Source organism: Chenopodium quinoa, unplaced genomic scaffold (genome assembly GCF_001683475.1).
Source record: "Chenopodium quinoa cultivar QQ74 unplaced genomic scaffold, ASM168347v1, whole genome shotgun sequence".
Lineage (NCBI taxonomy): Eukaryota > Viridiplantae > Streptophyta > Magnoliopsida > Caryophyllales > Amaranthaceae > Chenopodium > Chenopodium quinoa.
In genome coordinates this window covers 7,155,237-7,178,887 of record NW_018744633.1, presented here as the reverse complement: position 1 = coordinate 7,178,887, position 23,651 = coordinate 7,155,237, and the positions used below count along the sequence as shown (strand labels likewise).

Sequence of the window (23,651 nt, the reverse complement as noted above, 5' to 3'; positions counted from 1 at the left end):
ATTTATTTGTGTTTATTGATTGATTTTTGGCTATCTCTTCCTTCAAAGTGTATTTTCTTTCTTTAGGTAGCAATTAATTTTGAATATAATTACATGCGACTAAGCTTAAAGATAACTTTTACATTAATAGTACTTCATCCATTGTTCTCATGTCTAAGTAAATTTAATAAGTTGTCCACTTGTCCATATAAATTAACTATATTTCTTGTTTTATATTATGTGTCAGAATTTTTGGCTACAAATATTTGATGACCAAAGCAATATATGTGAGAGTGATTCTGCAATATTATGATCCTTCGCGAACAATCTTTTACCAACGGTTCAAACGGGGCAAACTTAAAAGGATGGAGAATATCACATAATTGGACCATCTTTGTTTAGGGGAAATTGATGGCTACTTTCAAAATGAAGTTGAAACACAAAGTTTATTGATGAAACAGTCTTTGCTGAATATCATGAGTTGCAGACAAAAGTATATTGTTTGAGCACAAGTCAACACAATTTAGGCGAAGCACCCAATTTGCCATTTGCTGGAAAAGGATAGTTTATACTGCGTATAAATTATTATCAATATTGAACGGTGGAGGTAAATATACGTATATAGAAAAGAACTTTCAAACAATTAAACAAAAGTGTAGGACCATTTATAATGACAGAAAAAATATATTTGTGACAATAAGTTTGTGGAGTATCATATTTCTTAACTTGTGGTTCTACTTTGTACTTTTCATCTTTGTTTGCCTTTGTTTACAGTTTGTTTAACAGAAAAATATCTGCCCTGAGTTATACAGTAGTTCAATGGTAATTCGAAAAAGCTCAGATAGAGTTCGGTTCATGTAAATTCAATTTTAGTCAAGTTCGAATGATGAGTCCTTCGGTTCAAGTTTATTTGGATTTAGATATACTTGATTCATTTGTATTTGGATATACTTGTACTCTGTAGTTCAGTTCAATGGAGGTAAATTTCCTGATCAGATGCTCTTCAAAGCTATTTAGCTAGTTTGAACAATAGCGAAAACAGTAACCGAAAACAGAAATCACGCCAACTTCTCATGCCATTTCAATAACATTGTAGTCTGTCACGGAGAGCTATAGTAACTGAGACAAAAAGAAGCTAATATTCATATCTTACATTAGTTACATAATTCAATTAATAATCACATATCTAAAGCAAAATATGTACTGTATAATCAATCCCTCATGTCGCTGATTGTTATTCACATTCAATTCAGAAAAGGAACCTGATCCATGAGCCCAAAATTGGAAACACAGCAATCAGCAACCTTATGAACAATGGTTTATCTTTGTTTAGTGTCCTACTCAATTTACCAGTATCAACCTTTGGCTTTTGCTCGTCAGCAAAGCTGTTGCTTCTCGCTACTTCTTGATCCAGCTCATCCCATCCACCAAATTTCGAATCAGGTCTCCCATCTTTCTTAGCTGCCTCCCATGACTTATAGTCACCATTTACAGGACGTGGACGGGATCTTGCCTTTCGTGCATATCCCTTAGACCTGGACCTTCTGGTCTTAGACTTTGACCTTGGCCTGGATTGGGGCCTGAAATTTCGGCTAGAGCTTGGGTCTTCCCATAGTTTATCCATTACTAGGGAAAGGGCTGTTTGTCCCAAGGGAAGCACCAATGCCATCATGAGTGAATTTGATCCTGTATCTAATACTGTTGATAACAGAACTATTGGAACCATCCAACCAAAGGCTTTGGCTATCTGTGTTCATCAAAATAATAAAGTTACAAACTATCAGCAATCACATCTCGAAAATGATTAAAATTTAAGAGGAAAGAAAATTTCAGGCTCTGTGACAACTAAGTTATCAATCAAGGATAGGGAAATAAAAGAAATCTCCTCTACCACAAGCAGACAACAAAAACAAAAAATTAGTACTGTTAAAAAACTAATGACTTAACTCCAAAGATCTTATTATATACAGAGTAGCATGCAGAGTAATAACAAATAGCAACCCAAACAAGAGAGGTTGCACAATTTATTATTCACAAAATATTCAACTTAGGATGCAATTTTGAAGGGAAGATTCAAGATGTGCTAACTGAAACCACTGACCTCCTAATGAGTATTTGAGAGCTCTTGGTGTCTTGGACTTCTCATCTTTATAATTTAAGTTGGGTGCTCGTGATCTCCACGCTCCCACTTGAGAAAAAGTAAAGAGTATTCGGTTAATTTGGGAGTCAACGTAGTATTAGGAAACATTTTTTATTTTTTGTTACCTATATTAGTTTATCGTTTACTAGCCTGTCTAATTAGGATTCTGGTTATTTGCTTAAACTCCTAGTCTCAGAGCATGTAAGTATTGACCCTGTCCCTAGGTGTCCTTAGTAGTGTTGATATTGTAATTGCTTGAACCATACAATCAAAAGCTTAGAATATCTGTTTTGTTCGCCTAAATACTGGTTTAATGCTATCATTTCTCCAGAATGTTAAACCATGGGGAACAGGACAGCTCAGCAAGACAAGAAAATGAGCTACCAATCATTAATAGGGAAGTAAAAGAGACCTCACCTTCTATAGGAATACTAAAAATACAGTACTATACACACTCAAGGACTTTAAATCTAAAATTAGTAGCAATTAGCAACCCAAATAGACAACAGTTGCGGAATTTCTTGCTAGCAAAACCTTCAACTTGAAGGTGATTCTGAAGGTAAGGCATGTTAACTGAGGGCCAAATGAACTCCACATTAATCAGACAAAATATGGACTTAATGAAGTAAACACCATTAAGTTGCTTCTATCACACATTTATACTAATTTTAGAAGCAGCATCTGTTAACAGAGTAAGGTGCAATTATGTAGATACAGCAAATCAATCACCAGGCAGTTTAGGTGGAATTGTCTTATACATACTTCTAAGCCTTTCTGACAGCTAGCACATAGCCCCTGTCCGACATAGATGGTGAATTTTTTTCTAAACTAGGCCATCCAAAAATATAATTAAACAATCTCACATTGTTAATATTGCATTAGGATTATATATATTAGAGGATATACAAAGGAAACAATCTCCATTTCTCTCCCACTCCAAAAGTACATAGGACATTTAGGGTAGAGAACATAACATTGCAAAGGCTTCTACACAAGAGATTCCTTTCTGGCTTATTCATGTAGCCGATACTGACTAATAAGTTAGGCTATTTTGTTGGGACTAAATTTATTTTGCAAACTGAGGCACCATGAATAAACAAATCACATTCTTTGAATTTTCTACAATCTTATACAACCAAATATAATATTGCCTCAATTTTCTCCCTCGGCCAAAACTAGGCCCAACAATCCAGGCTAACATACATATATGTTTTCTAAATTGGTATATACACATTACCAAAGATTCACCAGATACACTCACTTCCAGGTCAATGGAGAAGGATCCATATAACCAGCACTATTCAGTGAGTGAAGACATTTCTATACTGATAGCCAAAGCTTCACACTTCCACCAGATACATTTTTTTTACCAGTTCATCAGAGAAGAATTCATATAGCCAGCACTAACAACTGGGAAAAAAAAAAGAAAAATAAATAAATAAATAAAATTGGCTTAACACCCCCCCCCCCCCACACACACACACACAAGAAAAAAACATTAATCTTTTCGTTTCACATATACTTATATCGAAGCATAAACCAAGCCTTAAGTATTAAAAGCTAAAGCGATTAACCGCATATACACCATCCAAAGAAAATTATGCACTTTGACAAAAGGCCATATAAACCATCCAGAACAGTTTCATTTTTCACTTTCATGCTTCCTCCTTATACTGCCTCTTCAAAGATTCACATCAATACCATCCAAAGATATTCTCACATTATATATAATGAAGTATGATGCATGTTAAGAGTTTCAAGATTTTGTTTATGATAATATATAAGCCAAGGAAAGGAATATTTTAACGAGTATAAACCATTCAACTATACAAGGTGATGGAAGAATTTAGGAATAGAAGATAGTAGCACTAGTTGTTCTGGATAGCAGCAGTGATGGCAGAGAGATAATAAGATGGAAATTTCTAGTATTGAGCATCTTTGATAGAATAACTTTTGTTGAAGGTAAATTGATAGGCACAGTAAAACTTATACAGAACTGAATTGTAATATTGTGACTGGTGAGTACTTTATCATAATTTTCAATGAGTATACAAGCAATATAGCCTTTGTGCATTCTTCTTTTGACTATACCTGGCTGAAAAACAAGTATAAAAGTCACAAAGGGCTACTAATAGTTCATTTTGGTGAAACTGTTTTATATTAATGCAGGATGTTAACTTGAAAATGAGGACTTTAAGAGCTTGTAGAAACAGTGGGAAAGCAGCTATCTACATTTGCATTCCTGTGCCACGAATTGTATCATAACATGTACCAAGCAACATAGGTTGGGGTGAGGTTGGTGGTCAAGCTTACGATGAGATATTGGGCAGGCAAACAGTTTCACCAATCTACTAAGCTTGCTTGGTATACACTATACAGCATAAGGATACTACTCCAACCGAACAATCTTTATTTGGATTACGAAATACAAGCCACTAGGATGACAAACACAAGCCAATTTTATCAACATTAGGATGCCCTTAATTTTTATATAAAGTCAGTATACTACTCTGTATCTTAGTCACTTGTGATGCTCATGCACCTTTGTCAGCAAATAATAATCACATAGTTTCATCACCTAAAAATAAGAATTGAATATAAATCACACTAATATTCTTTCTCCTTGCATCTTCCTTATCTAATAATGTCCTCTCTATTCCAGCTCCCCTTTATCACTAAACTTCATCTGAGAGTGCGATAAAAAAAAATCAGGCTCCATGTTTAAAATCAATGAATTTATGCTGAAATGATGACTGCTACGCTACTAGCTGTAGCTGATAAAATGTACTTTTACGGTGCTCATCATCCGCCATATTAGCTTTTTTAGAATTTTTGTTTTTCTCCCAACTCCACAAGCACCCAACTCTATTTGGATAATAATAGTACTACAGTGAGATCACTAAGAATTACTTATGCTCAGCCTTCAACTATCATCACTTCATCAGCAAAAAATGAGTAGAATGGTTGTAACACCTGGGTTCTTTGATTGGAGCCTTAGGGTTATAATCAGAAAGAGTACGGACATTTTGCCATAAATAAATGAATAAATAAGGGTAATTCTAAGCTATGAGTCCATCGCTTATGGAGTCGGTTTACCGGTTTACCCGGATATTCATTATACTTTGGCTTTGGGTTTTGATGAACTAATTCCAAAGGTTCATTAAACTCTATACTTCTTCATTACTATGAATCAGCAAATGATTGTTTCCCTTAAAATCAAGGGTTGATTACAAAACAATATTTTGATGTCAGAGGGCTTAAGATTGTACACAATACACATCGAAACCAAAATGCTGATATAAGTGGAAGCCTCAAACGATGAACGGGCAAATAATTGTTTCCCTTCAAATCAAGGGTCCGATTACAAAGAATCTTTCGATATCAGAGGACTTAAGATAGTACACATCCAGACCACAACCCTACTATAAGTGGAAGCCTCTTTACAGATGTGGAAAGTTATAGACTTATAGCATCAATAGAGGCAGTACTCATTATGACAGTGCAAATGTTGATCTGTAATCCCATGTCATTGCTCGTTCTATCTAAATATAGCAGTCATTGTGACATGTTTGTATATCCTGAAGACGACTAGATATTATATTCACTTAATTATTAATAATCTTGCCTCATTACGGAAAAAAAGCCATTTTTTAATGATCAAAGTGTGCTAGCATTATGACATAATTTAAACTTGCTAAATTCACCTTCAAAAGTACTTTGACTACGTCCACGACGTTATCTTTTATAGTATTGCCTAATATATTCATATAATAGCCATGATCAAAGTTAACATGCTTTGATTACATACATCACATGTAGCCAAATTATTTAAAATTGACGGTGTATTAAATAAGATTGATTTCTCAACTTATTCACACTTAGACCAAGTGATGGAAAAAGGACGCCGCTAACACAATTAGTCGACAAAATCATCAATTTGCCTCTAAAGAAAAGACTACCACCTTTTCCTCTTACAATAATAATTAGATCCTTTCCCAACAACTTCAACACAATACACAACCCCCTATTAGGCTATTACAAATACAGTACTAACTATCATTAAAGATACTCCCATTGTCCCGAAACAAACTTCGCATTGATAGTATAATTTGAACTAGTAACACAACAACTAAATCAATTTCCAATTTTGAGGAAATTTGAAGCAAAACATCAACATTCATTAACATAACAATGCATAATTGATTAATAATGCAATAAAAATGGCATGAATTTTAGCAGCAAAACAATGCAATTATCAAGAAAACTTCGAAGACAATTGAGGCGTTTTTATACCTTGAAGAACCAGTCAATAGCAGGAGAAGACTCTTCCCAAAATCCAGACTCTTCTTCTTCGTCGTCGTCGTCGTCATCATCGTCTGACCACCAATTCTTCCTCCGTTTCTCTCTCCTCCCAAATTCATCTTCAAATTCGAATTTCCGGCGCTGAGACGTGTCGAAATTGGAACCCCAATTAGGTCTAGAGGATGAAGAGCAGCAAAATTTTGATGAAAAATTAGGGTTTTGGAGAGGTTTATTAGGGTTTGAGAAGAGGTGATAGAGAGAGTTTGGGGATAAGAAGTGTGTGCTCCCCATTGATACCAGGTCACCCCTCCCATTCTGGGGACTCTCGATTGTTGGTAACCCAAAAGAGTAATACAAGAATGCAAAGTATGAGATTATCGACCACCATTTTAAGTATTTCCTAATTTTCATTCATCCCGATTAGTGCTGTCAAATTTCAAACCGAAACTGTTAACTGCCCGAAACCGACCGACCCAAATGAGAACCGAACCGATTAAAAACCGATTTTGTAAAACCGAAAACCGACCCGAACTGTATTTAAGTAAACCTGAAACCGAACCGATCCGAATAATGTCAAACCGTATAAGAACCGGACCAGTTAACAAACCGAACCAATTCTAAACCGAACCGAAAGCAAACCGAACCGAAAAAGAACCGAACCGTTTCTAACCCGAAACCGTTTTCAATCCGAAACCGTTTGAACCGAGGTAAAAATCGTTTACACCAAACCGTTAACAAACTGCAACCCGTTTGCACCGAACCGTTTATAAACCGAACCACTCACAAACCGAATCTTCTATAAATCAAACTGTAATTTCGACGTCACAATAACTCATCAAATCATGATTATGACACATCAATTAGTTGATTGAATAAGAAGCAGCTAATAATGTGATAGTAAAACAATAATAATTCATTAATACACTAAACTTTTATAATCTACGTTAATTCGTAATAAACTAGTAAGATCAATATGACTAAACTTCAAATAACATGATATGTATTTTTGAAATCGATGAGAATTTGTATATAATATAATGCCTAATGCCTAAATATGAAGTGATGAAGTTTCGGCTTGATATAAAACTTGTTAACCAGCAAAAGGTTAGCAAGTACTATGAAACTTCAAACCAAAATCGTTTAACTGCCCGAATCCAAACGACCCGATTAAAAACCGACTTCCGAACCATAATTTAGTAAACGTGAAATGGAACTGATCCGAATAACGTTAAATCCTATAAAAGGCAAACCCGTTAACAAACCGAACCAAAATAAAACTGAACCGAAAAAGAACCGACCCGTTTCTAACTCGAAACCGTTTCCAACCCAAAACTGTTTGAACCGGTATAAAAACCATTTACACCGAACCGTTAACAAACTGCAACCCGGCTGTACCGAACCGTTTACTTCCCGAACCGTTTACAACCCGAACCGAATTAAAATCGCTCAAGAATAAACCGAAACCGAATCGAACCGATAAGTATTTAAACCGAACTGAAACCGACCCGCGAGACACTTAAACCGATTTCAAACCGACCCGATTTAATACCGAACCGATTCCAAACCAAACCGAACCCGAACTGTCAAACCGTTTTGACAGTGCTAATCTCGATTAATTAGGGTTGAAAAATGTTGCAATTAATTTGAAACAGAGGGAGATTAAACTAGTTACGAGTGTTGAATGATGCATGAATGATTTTGTTTTACTCGTATGAACAATCATAGTGACTTTGTGAGTGTTGTGACTTAGGGCCTGTTCTCATTGACTGAACTGAACTGAATTGAACTGAACTAAGTTGAATTGAGCTGAACTGAACTGAACTGAATATTTTATAAGAGAAGGAAATTAGGAGTTGAATTGAACTAAACTGAGTTGAACTGAACTGAACTGAATTTCAACGTAAGAGAACAGGCCCTTAAGCTCAAGCTTTAGCTTATTGGCCATTGACATGCCTGATTAGTTGAATTATTTTTGTGGATTGTTAAACACCGCCATTAAAAATGATCACCATTGTCAACATTCAGTGTAAATGGACAACCATGTCCTTACTACTTCACCACCTTTATTCTCTTTGATAACCCAACACCTTTCCAACCGGCGACCCACCACATCCCCCCTCAATGACAACCCACCACATTCCCTCGTCGGTAGGAAGATGGTGGGTGTTTTTATTTTTGATAACCGCACCAACTGGAGCTAGGAATCGGTTGCCACGGTAACCGAAGCCCAAAATTAGTTACCATGCCCGGTAAGTTTCCAGCTTCAGTTGGTGCAGTTTTCGGAAGTGAGATAAAATAAAATAAATCATTACCTTACCACTGGCGAGGGAAGGTGATGGGTCGTCATTGAGGGGGATTTGGTAGGTCGCCGGTCATGTGGTGGAAGTGGTGGTCGCCGTCGTTTAGGGTGGTGGTCGTCGTCGGTTAGGGGGGTTGTGATGGTTTTCGTCGGTCGGGGTGATGGTGGTCGTCGACCAGGGTGGTGGTGTCAAGGTGTTAGTGATTTGTGGCAAGAGGGAAGATAGTGGTGAAGTACTAATAAGGATATGGTTGTCCATTTACAATAAATGTTGGCGGTTTTGATCATTTTTTATGACGGTATTTAATACTTCTTTTGTAGGTCAGATAGCCATGAAAAAACAATTATGCTAACAATTTTAGGTAAAGCTCTAACTTATTGGCATTTGACACTTAATTCAACTTATTTAGGTAATAAATCAAATTTGAATAGCCCCTTGAGGCTTTAATGTTTAATTTAAACTTGTTTTTTCTTGTAGGTAACATTTGAACATCAAAACTTGATAGGAGTAAGAAGAAGGTGGCCCAAATCAGCCCACAAAAGTCACAATACCAAACACAAAAATAAAATGCCAAAGAAAGAAAAATCAGTTAAAACATGCCGTTTTTGTTTTCGTCACGATGCATGCTTTAGGATACTATTAGTAGCACACAAGAATTGGAATTTGGAAGTGCAACACCTTTCACCTGCCGCACTTTCAATGCTTTTGTTTTTCGTCACATTCACTTCAGATGTAATGCCAATTTTACACTTCTATAACAAATGAAATTGGTGACTAATTTACACGTATGAATGACATTAACCGTAATAAAGGTTTACCAATTAAAGATGAATGTTTTAATCGAGTTTCATTTGTAATATTGCTTTCTTTTAGTGCTGATTTTGTGGTGGCTTACCTTAGTCTTCACTCTTCACCTAACAAAAGTTGTTTGTGGGTGCAACTAGAGGAGATTGAATTTATGGTAATTACATTCAAAATTGAGTCACCAATTTGGGCTTTGTGGGTTCTAAAAAAAATAATAAAAAAAAAAGAAATTGTAATAATTTTCTTTTCACTCTTGCTATTGCGTTATTTCAATCGCTACTATCTTGAATTACCAATATGTAATAATATAAATCAAGACGAATCTAACAAGATTTCACATGACTACATGTATTTTTTCTTAACTATAAATCATCAGATGTAGTCAAAGTGGAACATATAAATAGTGTAAAAATCAAATTGTTACAAGTATGAAAAAAAACGGAGGTAATATATATTGAGGGACAAATATTTATCAATATATAGTACAAAATCTACATATCACTGCACGTTTGTAAACAATAATTTAAGTTTTGGAAACATTTGTTGAAGTAAATAGAATTTTGCATGTGTAATGTACTGTGCGTAATATTCGATAATTTAACCTTTGTTTTAAGACCTTTTTTCATGAGAAAGTTGATCAAATCCTGAGTTGACAATAATATGAAATGAAAACAATTATTACATTTGTCAAAAAATAAAATAAAATAAAAATTATTACACAATAATATCATTGGTGAATCTGTCTGATTTTTGTTATAAGCCCAAAATAATCTAAATATAAATTGTTTTCATCAATAATAATGATATTAATAAAGCCTTGTAAGAATTGAGCTTAGTTATAGATGGATGACAAAAAAATAAAATCAACTCTATTCAATAGTCTTGTCACCAAAATATCTACCAATGACCATAACAATTCTAGGCAATCACAAATACATGTAATCACCAAAAAACTCTCTTTAAATGATATTAGAAGAAAAATAAGCAGAGATTTATTAGATTTATTATTCAATACACAATTTTTTGGCGTTTAGACTATTTTACACTTTTTTAGGATAAGAATAAGTGATTTTATCTATAATACTAAAATCTCGTACTATGGTCAACTCAATCTAGCGCTATAGAGGAAAGGTAAGAATAATCCATAAGTCCCCATCAAAAAAAAAAAAAAAAAAAAGAATAATCCATAAGTCCATGGAGAGGTTTTAAATGTTTGATCAATCGATCTTACAACTACATTATATTTTTTGCAATTGCAAGTTATTTAGTCGTTATCAAATTTTTATATTTGGGGTCATACATTGCCTCTTCCCCTTTCCTTCAATGTTTAATCAACTTTATTTTCCTATGGGCCGACAAGAAAAAGTTAAAAGTGTTATTTATCAAAGAATAAAAACATCATTACCTCATTAAGTAAGCATCATCAAATATTAAAAAAATATACTTCCTCCGTTCTTTTATCAAATATTGCACCATTTTCTTTTTAGAAAAAAAATATATTTGTATTCACATTACAAATACCTAACATACCCTTATTTTTTCATACCTAATCATTAATTTTGATGATGAATCTTCTAATCCCCAAGCAGTCCATAGTGTATGTAATCCCAATTCCTTTTTTAGTTCTTGTATTAGTTGGTTAAGGGGTCATGTATTCTCATAGGCGGATCTAGGGGGGCTTACCCAGGCTTTAGCACCCCCTATGCCTAGATTTTGAAACATATAGATAAAAAATGTTGTGCAAAATATATAAGTTCTATAGTTGGTTTGGTTAGTTACTTCATACATAGATTTGGAGGGTCAAGGATTCAATTCCCCCTCATTTGCAATTTTTTTTTTCTTTTTTCCGTGTGGATTTCTTAAACTCGTATTCCTTTATGGCTTTATTAATTGAAATGTTTTATAACTTTGGCCCAATTTATAAATAAATTCTCAATCCGCCCTTGTGTATTATCCATAATCCATATAATCTTGAGTTAGTTGGAAGCTAGTCTCCTTTTTAACCGTTATAATAATAAATCAATCAATAACTATATACTAAAAGACACACCAGCAATGACACGTGTCATCTCCTGGTGTGTCTTTAGTTATTTTTTATTTTTTTTAAATAAAATATTTATTGATTAAGGAAATCAAATTATTTACAAAAATAACATTATTTTATATACATATTCCATATTAATAAGTAGTAATCATAATATTTACAATAAAAATATTTCACAAATCTTTCTAAAATATAAACCAAAAATCATACTCGCAGTAATTTGTGACCTACTTTATAGCAAGAAAATATATAGCTTTGATTTTTTGCCTACTTTTATTTTAGTTGTGTATTAGAAGTTACTATTAAAAAAACGACATATTACGTATATACTTTTATTATTTCTCGACTAAGGGTCTGTTCATATTTACTGAAGTGAGCTAAACTGAATTGAACTGAACTGGTTGGAGCTGAACTGAACTGAACTGATTGGAGCTGAACTGAACTGTACTGAACTGAACTAAGCTAAGTTGAAATGAATATTTTATGAGAGAGGGAAATTTAGAGCTGAACTGAACTGAACTGATTGGAGCTGAACTGAACTGAACTGAACTGAACTGATTGGAGCTGAACTGAACTGAACTAAACTAATTGGAGCTGAACTGAACTGAACTGAACTGATTGGAGCTGAACTGAACAAAACTGAACTGAAAATAAGTAAATATAAACAGACCCTAATTTATAATAAAATACTTATCAATCAATAATCTATAATTATATATAACTATAAATTGGGAGCTAACCTAGTAAATAAATAAATACGGAGTAAAAAGAGTAAACTCGCTAGAAAGTCTAAATCACGGAGTTTAAAGGCCGAGTAAGGTCCAAATACGGCAACTAACTTTAAATAGTCAAAGCCCATCAACAACGAGTATTATTATCCCAACACTGCTTTTATTTAGTCAAAGCCCAAAATCATACGATTCCACTTTTAATTCCACCGTATATCCTTGATTTAATGTACGCCTCTACCTCAACTGTATTTTCAACCTTTTTCTGAGGTATTTTGAGGTGTGTAAAAAGCACTATAATTTCACATCAATTGCGTATTTGATTGGCCAATCTTTAGGACAAGTTGGATGAAATAAAACAAGGGTCTTTGTTTAGCTAATAGTCTAATACTGTAGATGTCTACAAATAGATAATGATGTTGAATGGTTGTCGACCTCGATTTTATATTATATACTCCTTCCTTCATAATTCATTGTTTTATTTAAAATTTTTAGGAATTAAATTACATATAGAATCTAAAATTTGACAGATAATACACTTAAAAACATAATTATTTGAATCTTGTTAAAATTCGTCTCAATTATATTTTTAAAATATGTAATTTTTATATAAATTTTTAATGCACAACTAGTATTTGATTACAATAATATTATTCCATTATAAATTGTAAATTAAAAAAAAAACATATATGACAAAACAAAGGGACTATACAATACATACTTGTTAGCGTATAATTTATTTATTTTTGGTTTGGAATTCGCCCAGGTATGATCAGAACTAAATTCAATTTTTGAGTATTAATGTAAGCTAAGACTTCATATGAATTTTCCATCAAGCGAACATATACCAAATTAATAATAATTTCACAACTTTATTTCACATCTCATAGATAAAAATGTTGATATGTGTATTTACTCCTTTTTATAAAGTAATGATTTCATAAGGTTGATTTTTAATTCATGGATCAAAAGGCTAAAAGTACAGAGTTTGAGCATTAGTGTAACACAGGCATCTTAATGCTTTAGGACAAGGTCTATTCATGTTTCAATGTGTGACGTCGCATCATGTCGTTTTAAGTTGATAGTATCACATGACAAACGTTTTCCGAAGATTATGCATTTGAAAGTTTTAAATGAGAGTTTTGATTTGATGCAATTACTTCAATTGAAACGCCTTAACAATTAATTTAATTAACATTAATTAGAAAGTGATTTTACAATGCTTAGCAATTAAGTCTTTCAATGTAAGCAAGCAATAAGTAATACGAAGTACTTTGTATCTTTTTCATTGTATCTCCCACCCCTTCTTTTAAAAAAGTTTTTTCATGAGAATATTACGAAATCTCCAATGCACACTTTTAAGCGTTTTACAAAGATTGTGGTAGCAAACTTATTCGTAGTGGTAAGAATAGATTCAATGTGCAAAATTTTCTAATATGGCCAACTTAAAGAAAAATATTTGTGTTATAAAACATTTTTTTGAGAAAATGTCTGTGTTGTAAAATTGCACTTACATACCCATGTTGAAACGTAATACAAGCACATGACAATTGACAAAACTTAATTTACACCAACATATGGCACCACACAAGACTAAATTTTAGTAAATCCTCCAAAGCAAAAACAAATCAACACTTATTGACGGGGTTGGTACAAAATGAATCGTATTGATTGTGATTCATGGGAGCCAAAAACATGTGATTCATAGTTCAGTTTACCTAAACTCCTAGGGACTTAGCTTGCCCATAACATTAGACTAAAAGATAATACGAAGTTCCAAAACATCGTATAACCTTTCTGGAAAATCACCAAAAGCCAAAGCGAAATACCAATGAGTATTCAATGAAAATGCATCCATATTTAAGAGCAAAAAACGTGAAATTCAACTTAACATCCCATACTCTCAATCCCTAAACACTAAAGATAAGACGGCTTCACAAAAAAATCAAGATATTATAGAATAACCAAAACCATTCTTAACATCCGTATACAGAGTATAAAAATTATATTCCGTAATATACCCCATATGAAAATGGCCAACATATATTGATTCATGAAAAAAGTCCATCACTCTCACAACAACCTTTACTTTATATCCAAAAAGTTTTGGGATAGTTTCCCTTCTCTTCCTTCTTCTTTCCTTCATCCTCCTTAAATTTCCAAACTCCAATTCCACCACCACCATTCTAAATTCCCCAACCTCATTTTTTCTCTCTCTAAAAAATAAAAATAAATAAATAAATAAAAAACCTCTTTGATGCGCCCTTTATTCATCTCTCCTATAAAAACCTCCTTCCCTCTTTCACTTTCTCTCTCCTCCTATAAATCCACCACCTTCCTCCGATCTTCTCCTCTTCTTCTTCTTCTCTCGTCTTCTTCTTCACCTCCACCTTCATTCTCTCTCCTCCGATTTCTGCGCTCGTTTTCCGGCGATTCGAGATCTTCTTCAATGGCGACGGCTCCTCCGCCGAGGTCCACCACGCCGTCGATCGGAGTTCCTGCTGTCGGAGCCGTCGCTAGCGACGTCGGCATCTCTAGAAGGTCCTGGAACAAGTTTAAGCGCGACTCCATTTTCTCTCTCTTCACTCCTTTCGTTCTCTCTCTTGCTGCTGGTAATCTTCGTCTTGAATCTTTCCGCCATTACATCTCTCAGGATGTTCATTTCCTCCAGGCCTTCGCTCACGCGTTAGTAAATTCTTGACCTTTTTTTTTTTTTTTTTTTTTTAAATTTTTGCATTTTTCTGGAATTGAAGTTGTTTGATTGTTGAATGAGGATGAGAAATTGATTTTTGTCTGTGTTGAATATTTTTTTTAGGTATGAATTATCGGAAGAATGTGCGGATGATGATGACGATAAAATTGCGATTTCGGAGTTGAGGAAGAACATTCTTAAAGAATTGCATATGCACGATTCTTATGTTCAGGTATCGGATCGTATATTCGTATATTTTTTTAATTTCAGTACTCCGTAGTAGTTTGAATGTGCGGAATCTCTGAAGAAATGTGAGAGAATAGAGATTATTTCTTAACAAAAATTCGTATTATCTTATATTTTCGACTGTAGTGTAATTGTAGTTTTGAGTGTGTAGAATCTTGGATATAGTGTAATTGTAGTTTGAGTGTGCGGAATCTTTGATAAATTGCACGATAACAGAGATTATTGATACGTTGATTGACGGAAATTTGTATTGGATTGTTTCCGTGGAGTAAGTTATATGAAATTTTCAATTGATTTCTGCATTTCTCTTATGATTAGCTTAAACCTAGACTTTTCGGATAGACAACACGTACTTGTACTCCGGTATAGTATTCAACTTCTCCGGTATAGTGACATTCGACTTTGTTAACTTGTGTTTCCAATATATTTTTTGTTCACCATGACAACGAACTGTGAACTTTGCTTTGAATAATGAGATGCACACCTTAATTTACTTAGTGATAAGTGGCCCGTGTTTAGGGATGAAAGTCACCTATCTGAGATTGTTTTTTCCCTCAAGGGTTGTAGAGATATGGGTGGAGAAAGAGATTGTACTACAGGCTTAGTGGTTATTTTTGATATGCCTTGGTAAATTAGCCTGCTGCTTTCTACTTAATATTGTAAGACCTGTATAAGACTAAAAACCAGTAGCTCGTTTTCGCTTTCTGTAGTGTTTCAATTATGTGCGGTGAACTTTTATGTCTGCTACTGAAGTAGTATTTGTTAGAAATTTAGAATCACCGTGCATCTTATGAGGTGTTATCTCACTTTTCTCACTGGTGTCAATTTTTTATTATGATTTTGCATGTAAGCATTGATGCATAGGTCTTTAATTTTGTTTGAGGAATGTTGAATTTAGACTTAATTAGAATGGTTCATGCAATTTCCTCAAAAAAAGAATGGTTCATGCAATGTTAACCAACTGGTATGCATGAATGATTTGGTTTAGCAGAGCAATTGACTATGTGGAATGTGAAATGTTGGGGAAGTATAGAAAATGAGTGTGAGGTCAGTATAGGGTTCCAGTATAGGAGGAAACTAAAATTGAAAGCAAATTTTGTAATCCTGTATCATGTTTATTCGACTCCATATAGTGATACAATTACTGATGCTGTATATGATTTGTGCTATGATTCTCTGTATAGCACTATATTTTCACATCTGTCTTGAGATATATTTCTTTCCAAATTGCTAGAGTGAGATCGTGTGATGGCTAATAATTGTTTGTCCACAGCCATATTGTACTTTAATAAGTTTTAGTGAGTCGGATTGATAAGAGAGAAGTGTTAAGTAAATTATTGTGAGAATGAAGTTGTAGTCCCCTATGTATATTTATGGCGTGGAGCAATCTTATAGTAACAACTTAAAAATGAAAATGGGGCAAACTTTAAGGAACGGAGGAAGTATGAATGTATGAGTATGAGGTGGTAACACTGAAGTAAATTTAAATAAAACTAGTTGTACTAGCTTATAAAGGCCATTTTTCCTCCAAATTTTAATTATTATATTCCAGTTATCAGTTAGATGATATATGCAGGCTAGTGTAGGTATTACCGGTTACCATTTCAGAAATGAAAAGGATGGACTAGTAAGTGGCCAATGTGGTACCTGAGAACACATTGTATTGCTTTGAATGCTTTCTTGTCGATAATTATAGATCATCCTTATGGAGGCGATAGGTTAATGATAAGATCGATAAGGTTTATGAAAGATGGAACTGTCAGGATTTGATGATTTGTTTCATTTTAGGATCTGCTACTTCTTTATTAGCTTATCTATTAGTTGGATAAGAATCAGAAGATGGAGGATGCTTGCTTTACAAAATAGTTAGGAAGTAAATTTAATTCTAACTTTGTTTATATAGTGTTATCAAGAATATATAAACTAAATGTTTTGGGGCAGACGGCAGAGGTTTATAATAGAAAAGATCACTGAGATATGTCATAATAGTGAGCAAATAGGGGGTAACTAGGGGCACAGGATAGGGAAAGGGATAAAAGAGAGAAAGAGTGGTGATGTGATGGAGAGATAATAAGGCCACTTAAGGGTAATTATATAGAAGCTGTTGACCATTATTTAAATGAAAAGCATGAAGTTATGGATTTCTATCTTGGAGCGGAGGTAGTCGCTGATTTGCGCTTATTATTTTTCTAAGACATGGGGATATATGATTAACAAAGGGGCATTGCCATTCAAGAGCAATGAATCCACATCTATTATCTTAAATGATTTCCTTATGCTGGCTATTAGTTTGCTACAGTGGGAGGTTAAGTTGGTAAAGGTATTTTATGACTCAAATTTTGAATGGAAAGAATATCATGGTGCCAACTTCCTGGTTTTGGATTATTAAGTGTAATTTTTTTCTCCCTGGGGAATATTGAGTGTAATTTGCCTGCTACTTAGTTTCCTCCTAGAGCAAGGGGGAAGTTTCATAAAATAATTGGAGGCTGTATATGAATTATGAGTTTATGACCCCATGAATTAATAGCAGATCAATATTTTTTTTTTCCTTTGCCTGTCAATCATACTTAATGCACAACTTAGTTACCGAATTGAATCTTGACCCTATCTGCTGAGCCTTGAAGGTATTAATCTTTGTGAACTGATATCCTTGTAGAGGAGTTAAATTGGGAATCTCGGTAGATTAATTGATTATAGCAATTTTTGGCACTTTATATACAGAGGTAGATTAATTGATTTTAAGAAGTCATGGCTTATGCATTTCCCCTTGAATTAAGTGTCCTGTTACTTTTGATTTTATCTTCTTTGTGTGTGTGTGTGTGTGTGTGTGTGTGAGGGGGGGGGGGGGGGGGGGGAGCACTGGTCTTCTAAAATATTAAACTGCGCTTATTATTGATGTGTGTTGTCAAACAAGTGTGGTGATATTGCTTTCTGGCGCTGCTTTTGTCTAAACATCAAGTTTTCCATCATAATTACACGCAAATATACTATTTTGGGTGTCCCAAAATGTTCCTCCTATTACTAAAAATAACACTTAATCATTACTTACTTTTTAGGTTTTCCATACAAATTACACACATACCTAAAAAATCATTACTTACTTTTTTTTTTATACAAAGTACACACATACCCAAACAATCATTACTTACTTTTTAACTTTTCTATACAATATTCTCTACTTTTTATTATTCCCATACAACATTCTTCACTTTTTATCTTTTTCATACAATTTTTCTCTACTTTTTCCATCCTCCTTAAAAACCGTACTTTTTAGAGTTATTTGCCTGTAATTATGGGACGGAGGGAGTACTATGTTCATGCTTACAACCACCGAATTTAACCTACTTCACAAACAATGATAAAATTGCCACTCAGAGTTCTGTGACATTTTATTTAAAATCTGTGTGTATTTTGTCATGGGAATTTCTGCAGATATTAATGTGTTCTTATTACAACTTTGCAGGAATGGGGAATTGACCTTGGTAAAGAAGAAAGCTCTGTTAACTCTGCAACTCAAAAGTACATAGATTTTCTTTTAGCAACAGCTTCAGGAAAAGTTGAAGGAGTAAAAGGTCTTGGTAAGCTTGCAACGCCATTTGAGAAGACAAAGATAGCAGCTTACACTTTGGGTGCAATGACACCTTGTATGAGGCTGTATGCTTTTCTTGGCAAGGAGCTTAAGGCTTTGGCGGATCCAGATCTCAATACTCACCCCTACAAGAAGTGGATTGACAATTATTCGTCTGAAGGCTTCCAGGTTTGTCATGGTATTGAGCTCTTATTGTAGTTATCTAATTTTATGGCTACGGTAGTAGTGGTAAAGTGTAATATAATTTGAGCAGGCAATTAAGATATTTCAAATGAATGTAGGCATGCACTTTGCAAATCGAAGAATTGCTGGATAAATTGAGTGCTTCTCTAACTGGTGAAGAGCTTGATGTTATTGAAAAGCTTTATAAACAGGCCATGAAACTTGAGACAGAATTCTTTGGGGCACAAACACTATCACAAAAGACCGTCGCTCCGTTGTGGAAAGAGCTTAATCCTGAAGAATCACGTCTCATGCTGTTTTCAGATTTTGACTTGACTTGTACAGTTGTTGATTCATCTGCAATATTAGCTGAGATCGCAATTGTAACAGCTCCGAAGTTTGATCAAAGTCCAACTGACGGTCAAATTACTCGGATGTCATCTGCTGATTTGAGGAACACATGGGGTGTTCTCTCGAGGCAGTACACAGAGGAGTATGAACAATGCATCGAGAATGTTTTATCAACGGATAAAGGTATCTAGATCATATTAAAGTTGGTTTATTTGGAGTGGGGCTGGGTGTGGAGGGTTGAGCCTTCTGTATTTTGGTTTGTTTAATTTTTGTCATTTTTTTAGAAAAAGTTGCTTATTGGAGTTATTGCTAGGAGGGGAGTTCAACTTTGATGCTCTGCAAACGGCTCTTGAGTTACTTGCTGATTTTGAGAAAAAGGCCAATGCAAGGGTGATTGATTCTGGAGTCCTTAAAGGTGTGAACCTTGAAGATATTCGGAAGGCTGGTGAACGTATAATCCTTCAAGATGGCTGTACTAGTTTCTTCCAGAATGCTGTACATAAAGAAAATCTGGATGTGACTGTCCATGTACTTTCATATTGTTGGTGCGGTGATTTAATCAGATCAGCTTTTTCATCAGGTAAACTGCATCTTCCATTCTTCCCAACTAACTTTTTTATATTGTCAATTAATTTTCATATTGTGATGATAATATGGTTTGTTTTATTGGGAGTTCAAAGAGTGTTTGGTTTGGTGAGCTTAATTCTGATATTGTCTTGTAATGTTTGATTACTTACCCCCCTCGATGGTATAAGGTAAATACTAAAGGGAAGTTAATGAAGCTTTTGATACAACCTTTAAATGTTCCGTTTGATTGTCCAAGATAATGCACCTTCACTTCTAAACACGTGTTTTCTTTATTAATATTGATTTTAACTCATTACCACCTAGAGATGTGATGTAGATGAACTTAATTTCAAATAAACCTTACATTGAACAAGTCACTAACACTGTTTATTGCAAACATTAGATCAAGTGATTTGCAGGGGGACTAATATTTATCCTTGGTATGATTTACATGTTAATACTATTGTTTCCTTCCTCTCTGTCTTTGCTAGATATCTATTGTATTTTATCTGGCCAATTGTTTGTTATTCTAGTGTCCTGAACTGAAAGCAGTTTTAGGAAAATATAAATGAAATTAGTATGTTTAAAACTTTTCGTTGCCTCATAGTTGTGCCAGTGGTAAGCTAATGGTATGTGCACTGCTGTCTTGTTGTAATGCATAGCTTTGGGCTTGGCCCTGAAACCAGGTTCTAGGTTCAAACAGGAAGGAAAAGTTACAATTTGCCAAAAACATCTTTCTATCTCCTGTGCTGCTACCCGAAATAGCATATCTAATGTTTCAAATATGTATTTAATTTAGGAAAAATTAGAAAATAACACCCAAAAATTGTCACGATTTTGATAATAACACCACCAAAAAAAAAACTTAGATTATAACACCACCAAAAAACCAAAAATTTTGATTTCAACAGCACTTAACTTTTTCATCCAAAAAACCGTTAATGGATCCCACATTGTACACGTGTCAATTGTGCATTGGATTAAAATAAATAAAAAAAAAAAAAAAAGAAAATTAAAAAAAAAGGAAAACCCTTAAAATACCCAGCCACCATTCCTACCGCCGTTCCCCAACTCAGCCTCCACCGCCGTCACCCAATCCCAACCGACCACCCTCGACCCACAAAACCAGCCAGCCGACCACCCCTTGACTGCCGAAATCAGCCCAAACGTACCCACGAAAGAACCCGAACCCCGATTTGGTTCAAGGTGAGGGTGAGAGGAGTAGGGCGGTTAGTGGGTTTGGGTATGGGTGGGTCGGGGTTTCGGCGGTTTGGCGACGACTTTTGGTTGGGTTTGGTAGAGGTGTACGGTGGCTGGGCTGGTTAGGGTTGAATTTGGGTGGTTTGGCGATGGATTCGGGTCGGGGAGACGATAATGGGGGCTGGGCTGGTTTGGGTTGGGGTCTGGGTGGTTCGGCGACGGCGGGGAGACGATGATGGGGCCTGGGCTGGTTTGGGTTGGGGTCTGGGTGGTTCGGCTACGGCGCGGTGAGACGACGATGGGGGCTGGCTGGCTGGTTTGGGGTCTGGGTGGTTCGGCGACGTCTGAGAGGCAGTGATAGGGGCTGGGTTGGGGTGCCGACCATGGTAGGGTTGAGTTAGGGGCTGGGTTGGGGTGCCGGCCATGGGCGCCGGTGGTGGTGGTGGTGGCTGGGTTAGGATTATAGGGTTTTTCTTTTTTTTTTTTATTTTTTTTTTTGAATTTTTTATCCAATAGTTGATTGACACGTGTATTGTGTGGGGCCCACTTAACGGTTTTTTTGGATGGCAAAGTTAAGTGGTGGTGAAAGCAAATTTTTGGTTTTTTTTGTGGTGTTATAATAAAAACTTTTTTTTGGTGGTGTTATTATCAAAATTGTGACAATTTTTGGGTGTTATTTTCTAATTTTTCCTTTAATTTATCTATGTTTACTGTTCACCAAGTTTTGGCATTTATGTGGTTTACTTGCAATATTATTTCAAATGAATGTGAAGTTGCTAAATATATTTGTATACCAGGTGGTTTGGATGCATTAAACATACATGCAAATGAGTTCAACTATGAAGAATCCATTTCCACCGGTGAAATCATCCGGAAGGTTGAATCTCCCATTGACAAACTTCAAGCATTCGATGAGATCTTGGTCAGTTGTGGTGACGACAAGAAGAATTTAAGTGTATATATAGGGGATTCTGTTGGTGACTTGCTTTGCTTACTCAAGGCGGACATAGGAATTGTTGTTGGATCGAGTTCAAGTTTGAAGAGACTTGGGAGTCACTTTGGGGTTTCATTTGTCCCATTGTTTGAAGGTTTGGTGAAGAAACAAAGGGAGTGTGTTGAAGGAGATTCTTTCAATTGGAAGGCCAAGCCTGGTGTTCTTTACACAGCCTCTAGCTGGTCCGAGTTACATGCATTCATTTTGGGGTGTTAGGATAGATTCTTGCCTTTGATGAGCCAATTTTCATTTTAGTTTAGGATTGAAGCAACTGCCATATATCATAGGATATCCATACAAAATTGGTGGCTAGTTTTATTATGGGCCACAGATGAGCTATTGTTTTTTTTGCCTTTTTTGTCTATAGGCATAGCGTCATCGTTATTTTGAAGACTTAGTTTGCTACCATTTTCAGCTGGCATGCTGTTAAAAAATGATACCTACAAAAGCTGCTATCTAGACCTCTCCATTCAACTCCTTGACATTGGTAATGCAATTTCTGAACTGTCGTATGGTGTGGTTAAGTATACTTTCTGCAGGAGCAACAAGATCCTTGGTGGTTTCAGAGTGCGAGTACTGCAGCCGCATCATGTTATGACCTCTTTGTTCTGTCATTGCATTCTTGTTCAACAATTGGGGTTATATAGGAACTAGGAACATAATATTGGAACCTGGAAGTTCAAATAGAACGTATAATTGTTGTATTCCCATTACTGTTTTGCTGATATTCAAAACTTTGATTCTACTTCTGATATATTCTTGGAACAACTTTTGTGGATAAGAAGCTGGTTTTGGGCTTTAAAATGTGTGTTTTTCTGAATTGTTAGCTTTGATCGAGTTGGTTTTGCTTGATTCAGGTCCAAGTTTTTCGTACGTCTTTGTTCAGTATTATGCATTGCTACTGCTTGATTTAGGTCCAAGTTTTTAGGTCCAAGTTTTTCGTACGTCCTCGTTCAGTATTATGCATTGCTACTGCTTGATTCAGGTCCAAGTTTTTCGTACATCTTTGTTCAGTATTATGCATTGCTGCTGCTTGATTTAGGTCCCAGTTTTTTGAAGTCATCGTGTAGTACAGTATTATGCTTTGCTATTGCTTTTTATATGTTGCTATTACTATGTGTAATTGAGGAGCATCCTCTTCATCTCCTATCTAGTTTTCTACCACAGGGTTTTTTTTTTTTTTTTTTTTTTTTTTTTTTTTTTTTTTTTTGTTTTTTGTTCAGCAGAACTTGATAAGTTAACTCTCAGTACTTCAGTTTACTTACTGTTTTCCTGTTTGGTGAGTTCAGGTTTATCGCTCCCAAGTACCAATTTCTGCAGTTGTCAGAATTAATCAGCATGTTAATTAAGCTTTTTATCCTAATTTACTGTTGTTAATAGTTGTCACATTGGTTATCATCTTTGAACACCTTAGTTTTCAGAGAACAAAATCTTGGTCAATGACTTGGTCACCCTCTATATGAAGTTGACTTTTATGTGATTTGATTTCTCTTTATATAAAGTTGACTTTTTTGTTTATTCTTTTTCTTTGGTGTATGTACATGATTCAATCC

At 34.9% G+C, this 23,651-nt stretch overlaps 2 protein-coding genes across 2 annotated transcripts; one reads left to right on the top strand and one right to left on the bottom strand.

Moving 5' to 3' along the window:
* Window positions 1-1,037: 1,037 nt before the first annotated feature.
* Window positions 1,038-6,835, bottom strand: LOC110701402. Its single transcript, XM_021879057.1, has 2 exons — window positions 6,413-6,835; window positions 1,038-1,726 (listed from the first exon to the last, which is right to left on the bottom strand). The coding sequence occupies exons 1-2, from the start codon at window positions 6,830-6,832 to the stop codon at window positions 1,229-1,231; spliced, it is 918 nt and encodes a 305-aa protein (XP_021734749.1). The 5' UTR covers window positions 6,833-6,835; the 3' UTR covers window positions 1,038-1,228.
* Window positions 6,836-14,128: 7,293 nt separating this feature from the next.
* On the top strand, window positions 14,129-22,902 carry LOC110701401 (bifunctional TH2 protein, mitochondrial-like). Its single transcript, XM_021879056.1, has 6 exons — window positions 14,129-14,982; window positions 15,113-15,221; window positions 18,699-18,992; window positions 19,106-19,520; window positions 19,651-19,917; window positions 21,902-22,902. Exons 1-6 carry the CDS (start codon window positions 14,555-14,557, stop codon window positions 22,312-22,314), a joined length of 1,926 nt encoding a protein of 641 aa, XP_021734748.1. The 5' UTR covers window positions 14,129-14,554; the 3' UTR covers window positions 22,315-22,902.
* Window positions 22,903-23,651: the final 749 nt, after the last annotated feature.

What these genes read in the sequence shown, in the direction of transcription:
- LOC110701402 (XM_021879057.1), bottom strand. Translation starts at nt 6,832, where the DNA reads ATGAAAATTAGGAAATACTTAAAATGGTGGTCGATAATCTCATACTTT. An exon ending in CTATTGACTGGTTCTTCAAG is followed by an intron (nt 1,727 to 6,412) that starts GTATAAAAACGC and finishes TGATGAACACAG; the next exon opens with ATAGCCAAAGCCTTTGGTTG.
- LOC110701401 (XM_021879056.1), top strand. Translation starts at nt 14,555, where the DNA reads ATGCGCCCTTTATTCATCTCTCCTATAAAAACCTCCTTCCCTCTTTCA. An exon ending in CTCCAGGCCTTCGCTCACGC is followed by an intron (nt 14,983 to 15,112) that starts GTTAGTAAATTC and finishes TATTTTTTTTAG; the next exon opens with GTATGAATTATCGGAAGAAT. An exon ending in ATTCGTCTGAAGGCTTCCAG is followed by an intron (nt 18,993 to 19,105) that starts GTTTGTCATGGT and finishes AAATGAATGTAG; the next exon opens with GCATGCACTTTGCAAATCGA.